The sequence below is a fragment of the Melozone crissalis genome, unplaced genomic scaffold, assembly GCF_028551555.1.
Source record: "Melozone crissalis strain CALT ecotype California unplaced genomic scaffold, PUWL_Pcris_2 ptg000110l_1, whole genome shotgun sequence".
Taxonomy (NCBI): Eukaryota; Metazoa; Chordata; class Aves; order Passeriformes; family Passerellidae; genus Melozone; species Melozone crissalis.
Window position 1 is genome coordinate 1,310,001 of NW_026535887.1, and position 13,714 is coordinate 1,323,714.

Sequence of the window (13,714 nt, forward strand, 5' to 3'; positions counted from 1 at the left end):
TTCCAGGGAAGGTGTTCAGTGAAAACAAGGTGCTGGTTTGACTCAGGCACGGGCCTGTGAGTCAGGGGAGCCAGGGCCAGTTCTGCCACACGTTCCCTCCCTGCTCCTTGAGCAGACACCCACGGTGTCACTGTCACCAGGGAGCTGCAGCTGGCAGGACCCCCCCAGGCAGCTCCCGACTCCTCACATGGCTTCTCTGCATCCATCAGACCTTAAAAATCCTGCCCAGTGCCTCTGACAGGAAATCCTGGATAAAACCTTTTCCAGGGCTGCCAGGAAGCCACGGCATCAAGGAGTGATGGGTGACAAAGGCAGCAGCATTTGGGACTGCAGGGCATTGCCAGCAACCCAGAAACCCTCCCAAAGTGATGAGATACAGACTGAGAGAGATGAGATGTTCAGCCTTGAGAAGGCTTTGGGCAGATCTCAGAGCCCCTTCCAGTGCCTGAAGGGAACCAATTTTTAAAGGGGACAGATTTTTAGCAGGGTGTGTTGCAATAGGACAAGGGGTGATGGTTTCAAAGTGAAAGAGGGTTGATTTATATAAGGAAGAAATTTATATATATAAATTATATATACATATATATATAAAATATAATATATATAAAAATTTATATTATATATAATTTATTGTTACATATAATTTATATTTATATATTATATATAAATATAAAATTATATATAACATATATTATTGATATATAATTTATGTTTTATATATGAAACTTATATATATATAAATTTATTTATATAAGGAAGAATTTTTCTATAAATAATATATATAATATATATCTTATTTATATTTTATATATATATATAATTTATATGTATGTATTTTATATATAAAAATTTTTATATATCTGAATTTATTTATTTAAGGAAGAAATTTTTTATTATGAGGGTGGTGAGACCCAGGCACAGGTTGCTCAGAGAGGTGGTGGATGCCCCATTCCTGGAAGTGTTCAAGGTGAGGCTGGAGTGGACTTTGAGTAACCTCACTGAGCACAAGAAGTTCTTGCCTTGTCAGAGGGTTTGGAACTGAGTGATCTTTTACATCCTTCCCAACCCAGACTGTTCCATGCTTCTATCATCCTGTGTTCATTCCCTGCTCACTGCCTTTCACTCTTATCTCCAGCTCCTTCCCAGCCAGCAGCACAGGGGTTTCATTTGTCCTTTGACAGATGACAAATGTCCTGCTGGCTGGCAGTGCCCTGCCAGCTTATCACCTGCACACTCCCAGGCTCCCTCGCGTCAGCTGCAGTAATTAAATCACATTTTTCAGGAAGGGCACTTTGGGTGAAAGCTCCCAGCACCTCCTGATAGCAGAGCAGCAGCCACAGTGCCAGGGCGGTGGCACTGCCTGGGGATCAGGGCTCTCTCCGTGCTCCCAGCTGATGCAGCAATGCTGGGAGAAATCAATTTCTGTCCTCAGCTCGTTCCTCCTGGCTGTGCTTGAGCAGCCCTGCTAGACATACCTTTCTTTAATATCTGAAACTGCCAAATGCCTTGAGGTCGTTCCTCCTGGCTGTGCTTGAGCATCCCTCTTAGTAATACCTTTCTTTAATATCTGAAACTGCCAAATGCCTTGAACTCAGCTAAATGGCAGCTGTGACACAGGCAGGGAGTGCAGATCCTGTGGCAATGCCACTGGCTGAGATGCCCGAGGAGAAAGGAGGCAGAACAGAGCCAAGGCAACAGGGATTTCACACAGACTTCTTGGGGGGCACAGGAAAGGGATGCCAAAGCTGCAAGCAGTGAGAAACCAGCCAGAACAGGGGTGGAGTTTGCATGTTCCACTACAGGATGCTCCATTTCCACACACAGCGAGGTGCAAAGACAGCTGAGAGCCTCCAAAATGCTCATCCCAAAGTGTCCTTGGGCCTCAAGAGGGTCTGCAGAGCAGCAGCCTTGGGCAGAGCCTCCTCTTTGCAGCCTGGATCAGCCCTGAGGTGAGATGCTGTGTGACCATGTTCAAAGCGGTCTTATGTTAAAGGAAGAGACAGAGATCTGACTCCATGTTTCACAAGGCTTGATTTATTATTTTATTATATATATTACATTAAAACTGTACTAAAGAATTGAAGGAAAGGTTTCACCAGAAGGCTAGCTAAGCTAAGAATAGAAAGGAAAGAATGATAACAAAGGTTTGTGGCTCAGCTCTCTGTCCGAGCCAGCTGACTGTGATTGGCCATTAATTAGAAACAGCCACATGAGACCAATCACAGATGCACCTGTTGCATTCCACAGCAGCAGATAATCATTGTTTACATTTTGTTCCTGAGGCCTCTCAGCTTCTCAGGAGGAAAAAATCCTAAGGAAATGATTTTTAATGAAAAGATGTCTGCGACAATGCTGTTCCCAAAAGGCTCCTGGAGTAAAGGCTCAGCCTCCTTGCCAAGCTGCCTGGGGTCCCCAGGAACACAGCCAGATCCCAACCCAGCTGAAGCCACCTCCCTGAGCAAGGATTTTTATGCACCAAACTGAACTAGAAGGAAAATATCTTCACACCCACCTGCACACTCAGCACATGCACAGCTTGCTGTGGGCAGCTTTTGAAGGGCAGCCACAAGGCCAAGCTCTCCACAGCCCTCCTGCCTTGGTGGCTTGTGGATGTGTCCCTGGGAGCCCAGCAGCAGCCACTGAGCAGTGCTCCAGGCAGGGCTGGTGCTGTGGGGATGCTCTGAGCTGAGGTTGAAGGCTGCAGCCAGGTCACAGCACTGCCAAGCCACCACTAAACCATGTCCCCAAGTGCCACATCTGCATTTCTTAAATCCCTCCATGGGTGGTGACTCCCCTGCTCCCCCAGGCACTGCTTTTCCAGCGCTTGACTGTGGCATCCACATTTCCTGAAAAATCCCTTCACCCAGGATTTCCCTCCTGGGAAGTACAGAAGCCTCAGAGAAAAAGGAAACAATATTATCTCATTTGCTTCTCCTGTGTTTTGCTCACATGTGGAATGTGTTTGGAGATTGTTTACCCACAGGTGATTGTTCATTGGTTTCAAGTGAATTATTTTGACTCATTGGCCAATGAGTGCCAAGCTGTGTCAGATCTCTGGAAAGAGTCACGAGTTTTCATTATTATCTTTTTAGCCTTCTGTAAGTATCCTTTCTGTATTCTTTAGTATAGTATTCTTTAATATGATATAGTAGATAAAATAATAAATTAGCTTTTGGAGAACATGGAGTCAGATTCATCATTCCTCCCCTCGTCTGGGGACTCCTCAAATACAATACTTGACAACTCTTGTGGTGACAAAATTATTCCTAAACACACCAGCAATGGATAAAACTTATCCACACGGCCTCTCTGCCCCCTTGGAGCTGCAGGCTGACACACGGAGCTGCCGAGAGCCGCTCTGGCATTTCAAGGTTGACCTCTAGAGGAAGTTTGGAGGCAGACACGGCTGCCACGGTGCCACAAGGGCTGCAGGACAGACCTGCCGAACATCTGCGGGTCAGCTGTGCCCCATAAATCCAGCAGAGATGGCAACCACAGCACGGTGTCCCAAAACACCCGATCCAGGCGTGCCGGGCAGCTCTGCATGGAAAAGCATCAATTGCTGCAAACCCGCCGTGTGTCCCCAAGTGCTGGAGCCCTGCCCTTCATTCCACCCCAGCAGGGCCACGGAGCTGCCCAAAACACAGGACAAATACCCCCAGTCCCTCTCTGCTCCCCAGCTCCGCTCTTCTAGAGCCTCACACGCTCTTTCCTCCCCAGCATCTCTCCCTCTGCTCCCAATTAATCCACTTATCACCTAGAATTAAGCAGAGCCCTGCAATCGAGCTGCGAGGGTGTGAAGCACATCACGCTGTGCTCACCCTCCAAAGGCAGCACAAACCTTGCCGGCTCTACGAGCATCACTGCGGGCACCCCCGTACATCCTCCAAAACACAAACCCAGCCTCTCCCCGCCTGCGGGCACCCCCGGAACATCCTCCAAAACACAAACCCAGCCTCTCCCCGCCGGTCCCATCCCCTCCCTGCTGCTTTGCGATGTGCCAGCGCCAGTGTGTGACACCCCTGTCCCTGCCCCCGCCGGCCGGAGCACCTGTGTGCGATGCTGGGCAGGACATTCCGCCCGTGTCCTTGCACATCCCGAGTTAACCCTGCCTCCCCTGGCTTGTCTGCCTCCTGGAGAAGGCTTTACCCTTCCATTTCTCCAAAAGAAACCACCCTAAGCATCCCCGCTCTGTGTCCCACCGATTCTCTCTGGGAAGCGGAGGAGGTGACATTTCAGAGTCTCTGCCTCACAGCAGCCCGGAGAGGATGGAAACTCCTCCACAGCAGCACAGGAGCACCAGCAGGGCTTTAGATCTCATATTTGATGCTTCTTGCCCGAACTGCCAAGCCAGGGGGGTGGAGAGTGGGGATTTCTGTGGAAAAGGGATGGTTTGGGGTGCAGATCTGAGGCATGGAAGGTGAGGGCTGTTTACCTGCCCTGTCTCTCCTTCCAGCCCCTCCCAAGGACACAAATGCCCGCAGGCTGCCGGTTCTCAGCTGCATCCCCTGGCCAGAAACACACGCTGCCCTCCGTCCCCAGCCCCTGAGGGAGGACACAGACGGAAAACCCCACGGGGAAGGCGGAGAGGGCAGAGCCGCCCTTTTCAGGCTGCACAGAGCGCACCCGCACCACCTCAGGGGTGTCCCCATCCATCCTGCCCCAAAGCCGGGCACAGCCCGGGGCTCCCATCGCCCACCCTGCAGGAGCCACCCCTGCATGCCCAGGCAATCCTTGCATGCCCAGGTGGTCCCTGCATGCTCAGGTAATCTCTGGATGCCCAGGCAATCCCTGCATGCCACGGTGGTCCCTGGATGCCCGGGTGGTCCCTGTGCGAGCCTCCCGGGATGCTGCCCACCCCTCCATCCCTACCTTTGCGGAACGGCATGGAGCGGGAGGAGGCAGGGCTGGCTCGGACGCCTGGGTTCCCCGGACGCGGACGCCTTCTCTTAGATAAAAACACAAAAAATAATATATATATTTCCTCTGTATCTCTCTTTCTTTCCTTCCTCCTCCGTGTTTCAGGAGGAAACGGACATATTTGGGCAAAGCCCGGCAGAAACCAGCGTCATTCCGAGGGTGGCACTGCAGAAGGGAGGAAGTTCTTGCAGTTTCAGAGCTTTTAACCCTTCGCTTCCCGGAGACAGCAGAGATGGGAGGGAGGTGACAGGGAGCTGATTGCCTTAGAAAGGGGTGGAAGACACTGGGAAAGGGTTTTTGAGTTGATTTGTGGTGGGGTTTTTTGGTAGGAGCAGCACAGAACTGTGTGTAATGGATGTGGGTGTGATGGTGGAATTTTGGCCTCCTGCATCACTTATGCAAATTTCTGAGGTCTTCAGAGCACCAATCCCATCTTCTCTGTGGGACGAACTGGGAAAGCCCAGCTGCTTCAGAAACAAGGGGGTCACAAACTCAGATCCCCCTGTTCGCATCTCTGCCCTTGCACAGGGCACTGGGAGTTCAGACCCTGCTGTGCTGGATCCTGAGGATGAGCAAACACCCTTGGTGGCATCCCTGGGCTGGGGTGAGCCAGGAGCTTTGGAACAGCACCAGGGCAGTTGAGGAAAAAAAATGGGAAAGAAAGAGGAGATAAGGGAAAAATTAGGAAAAAATAGGGGGAAAAGGGGGGGAAATGAAAAAAAAAAAGGGGAGAATTGGGAAAAAAGGGGGGAAGACCAGGAAAATAGGGGGGAAAAGGGAGCAGAAATGGGGAAAAGGTGAAAAAATGTGGGAAAATAGGGGGGAAAAGTAGGGAAGAAAAGGTGGGGGAAAGGGTAAATTTGCAAAAGGTGGGGGGAAGAAAAAAAATGGAAAAATTGGGAAAAAATAGGGAAAAATAGGGGGAGGAAAGGAGTGGGGGGAAAGGGAGAAAAAGGGGAAAATGGGGAGGAAGGAAAAAAATTAGGAAAAAAAGGAAAAAAAAAAAAAAAAGCAAGACCCAGGAGTTCTCATCCACCTCAACTCCAGCCCAATCCTCTGCTCTGGCAAACGAGTGAAATTCCTTGGGGTGACGAGCTTTCAAATCTCTACAAAACCAGATTTTTACAGTTTTATTTCCCAGGATAAGTGTGGATTAGCAGTTCATCTCCAGAAGGATATTTCCAGCACATGATTCCAGGGCTTAGAAAAAGAAAAACTTAATGCAATATACTCAGGGTTAGACCCAAAATGAGTGGCTTATCCATGAAAATCCCTGTCTGGATGCTCATGTCCAAGTTTGCTGTCCATAACATCCTGCTCAGGGCCTGCCCGTCTTGGAATGGGCTCAACTCCTCAGATGGTTTTTTTCCAGCATTGTTCTTGCTTGGACAATGCCACCTCAGCTCCAAAACCTTCCCAGCAGGAGCATCCCAGAGTTTTGTAGTTGTATTAGAGGATGATGGTTCAGGTCTCCATTAAGATTCTTCTGTCATCTGGTCCTTGCCCTGGGATTTGCTCCAGTTTTTCTGTGCATTGACCTACAAAGATCCCAGATGGGACCATCCTTGGTGCCCACACCAATGGATCTGCTTTCCATTTCCCAGAAAATTCTAGAAACCAGCTCCCAAGCTCCAGCCAAGGCCATCACAGTAGTCACAGTGTCATTCCCTAGATCAGATATTATTGGGTTTCACCCACAGAAAGCACCTCAGGCAATCTCTGTGGTGCCAGGCAGTTTTAACAAGCAGAGAAGACTTCAAACATAGTCTGGGGATTCTGGTGTGCGAAGATCTTCAGCCTTTACTCACAGCTCTAGAGCATTTCTGTCTGGCATCTAGAAAGGACAATTAAAAGTAAAATATAGTAATAATTTAAAAAATTACTGAGAATCAAGCTGGTCCCAAAACAAGATTTAGATGAAATTAATCAAACTTTGGTCTAGGATGGTGAAAACAGAGCATCTCTCCTGACAGAGCACAAATGCCAGAGAGGGTGACAGTGGCTCAGCATCACTTGAGGTTTTCAGAACACATTGAGCAAACATGGTGGGAAGGGTTTCAGCCAGCACTGATTGTGCCCCAGGGCTGAGGGATGGTCCAGAAACTTGCTGAGATCTTCCCAAGCCCTGGTTTCTGTGGGAGAGGCACTTGGAGCCTCTGTGGCTGCTGCCAGCTTTGCCAGCTGTGCTCTGTAGGAAGGGGCCTCCAAAGGAAATAAAAGCTTAATTTAATTACTAATATATTAGAGGGGTTGTTTAGTTAGAGGATCCTTTTACCTGTCTCACAGGTTTAAACCCTATATTTCATAGAAACATGGAAGAGTTTGGGTTGGAAAGGATCTTAAAGACAATCTAGTTCCAAATCCCCTGCCATGGGCAGGGACCCTTTCCACTATCCCAGGTTGCTCCAAGCCCCATCCAGCCTGGCCTTGGACACTTCCAGGGATGGAACAGCCACAGCTTCTCTGGATAACCTGTGCCAGGGCCTCACCACCTTCACAGCAAAGAATTTTCCCCTCAACTTCATCCTTAAGCCCAGAAAAACCTCTTTATCCAGGATGGAGATTTAATTTGCCTTCCCCACCTTGCACTGCATCCACGTGTGTGCACAACCAGGCTTTGCACCAAGGGCCAGGGGGATGCCATGAGCTGCCCTGCGCATCCCTGCACATCCCCAGCCAGGAAATTGAGCTGCTCTCCCTTTGCATCAGTGAGCTCGTGGGTGGGAGCAATGGGAGGCAGCAGTGTCAGCGCTCCCAGCATGAGGAGCAGCCACAAGGATCTCCTTCCCTGCAAGGCTTGTGCTCTACAAGCAAATAAGAATGCAAACAGCTCCTTTGAAATATTTATAACGTTCGGGATGACTTGCATGGCACAAGCCCAAGGAAGAGGAGGGTGCTGGGAATTGCTGGTGCTGGGCACACCAGGGGATTTGCTTATGTGATTGATCCAGCTTGCAAAGTTCTGTTTTGTCCTTTTAGAAAATGTCTGAGTGCTCAGGCAGGATCTCCTCCTCCTCCCCTGGGTTACACAGGTCCTGCTTTCCCTGTCAGCACCAGACCCCTATCCCACAGCTCAGCTGCTCCTGGCTGAGCTGCTGTGGTCACACCTAAGCCAAGCTTCAAGGTGATCCGGCACTGACCATTACACCTCTGCTTTCAGCTCCAGGCCTTTGCTGACCCTCCCACACTCCAGCAGCCAGACACTGATACCCAGCTCTTACTGTCATATTTTCTGGAAAAATCCCTTTGCCCAGGATTCTTCTCCTGAGAAGCCTCAGAGAAAAAAGAAAACAATATTATCTCATTTGCTTCTCCTGTGTTTTGCTGCTTTGGAATGTGGTTGGAGATTCTTTATCCAACAGGGTTTCATGTGAATTGTTTGGACTTAATGACCAATCAGGGTCAAGCTGATTTGTTCCTTTTCCTCCTTGATTCTGTTATTCCAATAATCCTCATCTCTGCAGAGTATGAATCTCCAGGAAGGCTGGAAGTGCTGAGACTTGAATCTCTAATGCAGGGAAGCAGAGAAATGATCCTTTAGTGTAGGACTCAAGGGAATACAAGTTTTTTCCTGTGTTATTTGTATTCTTGGATGCAATTGTTTTAGAAATCCATCATTTACTTGTGCTTTTCCTGAACTGCTCGTCCCCATCTGAGTGATGTTGAAGAAATAATTTTCTGTTACATGAAAGATGTCTGATAGGAGGTAGAAATTGTTATCTTGATCCTGGGTGTGCTTCCAGGTATTTATGAGTGATAATTTCTTCAATATTCTCTTGATTTGGGGAAAAAATAACCCTGTCTCTTCAGAAGTGAGGAGAATGAATGTTATCGTACCATGAGATGAATGTAGATTTAAAATTGACTCAATAGCAGCTGTGGGACTCTGGAGAGAGTCAGGAGTTTTCATTATTCTCTTTTAGCCTTCTGTAAATATCCTTTCCCTATTCTTTAGTGTAATTTTAGTATAGTGTTCTTTAATGTAATAATACCATAAAATAATAAATTAGCCTTCTGAGAACATGGAGTCAGATTCATAATTTCCTTCCTGCCACGAGGACCCCAGAAAATCCCACACCCAGCTCCCTTTCTCACAGCAGGCTCTCCTCACCCACATCTCCACACCTTTACAAAGCACCTAATCTCCGTGATATGAAGATGCCAGCACTAATATCAGAGGTTAACAAAAGTAATCTCTCTAGGTCACCCTAGGTAATCTCTCTAGGTCTAGAAACTAATAAAAATTAGTCTTCTATAAACATCCTTTCTCTATTCTTTAGTATAGTTTTAATGTAGCATTCTTTACTATAATATAGTATCATAAAATAAAAAATTAGCCTTCTGAGAACATGGAGTCAGATTCATCATTTCCTTCCTGCCAAGAGGACCCCAGAAAATCCCACTCACAGCAGACTCTCCTCACTCACATCTCCACTATATCATCTCCACACCTTTACAGAGAACCTAATCTCTGTGATATGAAGATGCCAGCACTAATACCAGAGGTTAACAAAAGTAATCTCTCTAGGTCACCCTAGGTAATCTCTCTAGGTCTAGAAACTAACAAAAAATTAGTCTTCTGTAAATATCCTTTCTCTATTCTTTAGAGTATAGTTTACTATAACATTCTTTAATATAATAATACCATAAAATAATAAATTAGCTTTCTAAGAACATGGAGTCAGATTCATCATTTCCTTCCTGCCAAGAGGACCCCAGAAAATCCCACACCCAGCTCCCTTTCTCACAGCAGGCTCTCCTCATTCCTGTGCTCATCACCAGCCTGATGCTTCAGCCTGGCAAATTTAGCAGGGGAAAGTTGCAGAGGAGCTCCTGGCCTGGGCCTCCGGGAGGACAGACAGCACAACCAGGTCATCAGGGCTTAGGATGCAGAAGGGACTGGGAACAATCAGCTTTTGGAAAGTTTACAGCCAATCTCCCCCTTGCAGCCTGACCCAGAGAGATTACTTTTGTTAACCTCTGGTATTAGTGCTGGCATCTTCATATCACAGAGATTAGGTGCTCTATAAAGGTGTGGAGATGAGACTGGATTAGAGAGGTGCAGGTCAAAGACTTAGGACAAGGAGGAATGGCTTTAAACTGACAGAGGGCAGGGTTAGATAAGAGATTAGAAATAAATTCTTCTCTGTGAAGGTGGTGAGGCCCTGGCACAGGGTGCCCAGAGAATCTGTCTGACCCTGGAAGTGTCCAAGGTCAGGTTTGATGGGGCTTGGAGCAGCCTGGGATAGTGGAAGGTGTTGGAATGAGATGATCTTTAGGGCCCCTTCTAACCCAAATAATTTTGTGACCAGGTACTCTTGGTCCCTTGCAGATGCCAGTCTCCTGTTTTGCACAATTTTCAGCTTTTGGAGAGAAAGAACTGGACAGAGTTTCCCAGGAGTGATCTGCAGGCAGCATTTACTGCAGCTGTCAGGTAGAAACCTTCTCAGCTCCTCTGCTGCTGCCAGCTCCAGCAGGTTTCTAAATTTGATTTTGCTCTTTCCATGCAGAAAATTCACTTTCCCTTCTCCTTTGATTTCTGTGGCTTTGAACTGCTACCACACACCCACCTTGCACTGAAGAGGAAATGTCACATTTGGAGAAACATCTGCATCCTTCTTCTGATGCATCAAGAGTGACAGATAATCAATTCTGTTTCACACAGCCCAGGCTTGCTGAGGCAAATTCTTGCCATGCAGTTAACTCCTCCTGGTTTTAAAACAGGAGGGGGGAAAAGGATGTATTGATTTCATGATGCCAGCACCATTATTTTTTAGCATAAATGCTGATAGCAGCCTCAAGTTTCCAGGCTTTTATGTTCCCCAACACTGCAAGAAAAATAAAAACCACCAGGCTTTGCCCATGAATAAATCAGTCTGCTGGATAGAAATAAAACAAAGCAAACTACTTTTAAATGGTGAGGTAGAAATCCAAGTGAAGAAAAGGGAAGAAACTGTGACTAGTATGTGATAGCTGAAGATATTTTCATGTGGAGGATTTTATTAAGAGTTGGTTAGCTGAGAAAGGCCATACTGACATAATGCCGCTGGTTAAGCTTGAAAGGGAGGTCAGCAGTCTCTGATTCAGTGGCTGCTGACAGGCAAGAATGCCGGATGGCCTTGCTGCAACATGAGGAAAGGGAGGTGAGATTAGTCCTGAATATCTGCAGAATGTAACAGAAGAATAAGCACAAGAATGTAGAAGTAGATGTAGTTGCTGATATGTAACTAACCAATCCTGAGCTCAACTTTTGCAATATGTATGAAGCTTATTAAGAACTATATTTAACCCGCCGTATTCGATCAATAAATTGGACTTGGATGAACCAACTGGTGTCTGGGTCTCCTTCCCCCGACATTTTCAAAACTTAATTTCCTTATTATCCCTAAATTCCTGGCTTCCTCAGAAGAGCTGGGTCCTTGCAGGTGAATGTGATCTTTCTGGGACAGAATCTTTGGGTGCAATGGTGTTGTGTCAAGGGATGATGGGCAGGGCTGTAATGGTGCAGGGAGATGGATCTTCCTCTGAAATTTGTGCTTGAAGCAAATCTCTGATCCCCAGTTTGAGTACACTTCATTGCCACAGGATTATTTCCCTGGAAAGGTCTTAAAATTTTTCTCAAGTTCAAAAATTATGCTCAATTGTTGTTCAAGTGCAACATCCCTTTCTACAAAGAGGGAAAATACCCTGGGAATTGCCCCAGCTCACATCCTGTCCCAGTGGTAACTGCATCCCTTCAGCTTCACAAAACCACAAACCCCACCAGCTTTCACTCTCCATCCTCCCAAGAGGAGCTCAGTGTGTTTTGCCAGAATATCATTTGAGTTCTGGTTCACAGTTGCCATACAAGTTTCACAAGTTGAAAGCACAGAAGTCCAAAAGTGCTCCCCAGCTTTGTGCCTGCGGCAGAAGGTGGAGAAAGTCAGGAGGAGTGGAAGAACCTTTGTCTTGGCAGCACCATGTGGATTCCTGAGCTGTTGATGCTGCAAGCCCTCAAATGGAGGCCAGGGATCAACCCCTTAAGAGACTGGCAGAGGAAAAACAGCTCAAGGGCTGTGAAGTGGCAAGATGCTTAAAAGCTGCTTTGAAAAAAGAAAACCCATGCTCCTCCCAGAGGAGGACTGAGAAGCAGAAGAGAAGAAAGGAAAGGGTTGGGCATCTTCCTGGGAAAGATCTTGTTTTCCATAGAGCTGAGGGTGTTTTGGGCTTTAAGCATGTGCTGCAACTGCTGGGGCTGCCAAAGCAGGGCAGGGGGATGTCCTGCATGGGAGACAGGGCCTGCTGGGTGCAGGACATTTGTGCCCTGTCCCCTGATTCCCACAGCTACAGGGCTGAAAGCTTGGGGTGGGTGAGGTTGTTTGGACACCAGGTATTTGTTTGGACACAAGACATAAGGCTGTGTTTTTGCATTTCTGTACTAACAACCCTGTGCTCTGGGATTTCCCAATTTCCTGATGCTAAAAAGAGAAAAAGCCATAAAGCCACAACCATGACCTCAGCAGGAATCAGGGTGTGAGAGAAAGGAGCACACACAAACTACCCCTTCTTAAACTAACAACATGTTTCTTTTGGCTTTCATAGCTGTTCTTCCATTGCACCTTTTCCTCTTCAATATCCATTTGCCCCCCATTCAAACAGGACTTTGCTTACTGACATGGAAAGCTGTGTTTGCACCTGTGTACCAAAAGCCACCAGCAAGATCCAGCCCCACCTGACACAAAAAAGCAGCAAGATCCCTGAAGGAGCTCAGCTGACAACAGGATCACTTTTGTATTTGTGGGCAGCTCTGGTAAAAGTACCAAACACAGGCACACAGACAGGATTTTGTCATTCATTCTCTCTCTTTAGAAACAGAAGTGAAAGACTTTAGGGTTGCCCATATTTTTGTGCAGCAGTTAAAAGTCCTGCAGACTTTATAGAATTTTTTTTTCTCCTTGCCACTACTGAGTTGCACCTTGAGTGGCACAAAATATTTTTTGCAGTCCATAGGAGGTAAAATCACACTGGACATTCAAAGCAAGCAGCACTTGTAACCCACTGACCTGCAGGAAGAGAAAGGCAATCTTACCAATCCTAGCACTCATTTAGAAAAAGTTTCAGAGTTAATAAATCCTTCAATGAGGAGGAAAAAGGAGCAGCTACTCCTTTATTGCTCCTGACATAAGGCATGAGTATCTATGGTTACATCCAGGGCTGCCCAGGGGTTAAGTTCTGTCAACTCTGGCTGATGTTATGAGCAACTCATATAATTATCAGTTTTGCATCCTTAAGAAGTCCTGTCATCCTCTGTGAAGCAGGAAATGTCACTGAAGTCTTTTGAGGAAAAGATTAATTTTTGAGCAACCTGGTCTAGTGGAAAGTGTCTCTGCCCATGGCAGGGGTTTGGAACCAAATGGTCTTTGAGATCCCTTATAATCCAAACCATACTCTGGCTTTATGATTCAAAACAAGGCAAAGCAGATGAATTCATCCCCTAAATTACATCACAGGTAAGAAACAGCTGTGTTCACATATTAGACACAAAATCAAGGGCCATGTGTCCTGCCAGGAGCTGCCTGATCATCTCCAGCTGGCTTTCAGAAGTACCTTCTACAGCCACAACCAGAATCCAGTGGTGATGTGTGAGGATAAACCAAACTGATGGATGAGAAAGGCACTGGGATTGCCCTTTAACTGCTCTGCAGCTTGAATAAAATCACAGCATCACAGGGCAAGAGGGAAGCTTCTATCCAAAGTCCTGTCTATAGGACACACCAAAAAAATTATCAAGCCCAGGTTCAAACCCATCTATGAA

The 13,714-nt window shown here is 46.9% G+C and overlaps 1 protein-coding gene across 1 annotated transcript in view; it reads right to left on the minus strand.

Annotated features, from left to right (window-relative positions):
* The window catches only part of PFKFB3 (6-phosphofructo-2-kinase/fructose-2,6-biphosphatase 3), a 44,258-nt gene extending 39,306 nt beyond the window's left edge, over positions 1–4,952 (minus strand). Inside the window, exon 1 of the mRNA XM_054292429.1 lies at positions 4,873–4,952. Within this exon, the coding sequence (XP_054148404.1) occupies positions 4,873–4,888 (16 nt within the window). The 5' untranslated portion in view covers positions 4,889–4,952. The remainder of the gene's footprint in view (positions 1–4,872) is intronic.
* Between the last annotated feature and the right edge of the window lie 8,762 nt (positions 4,953–13,714).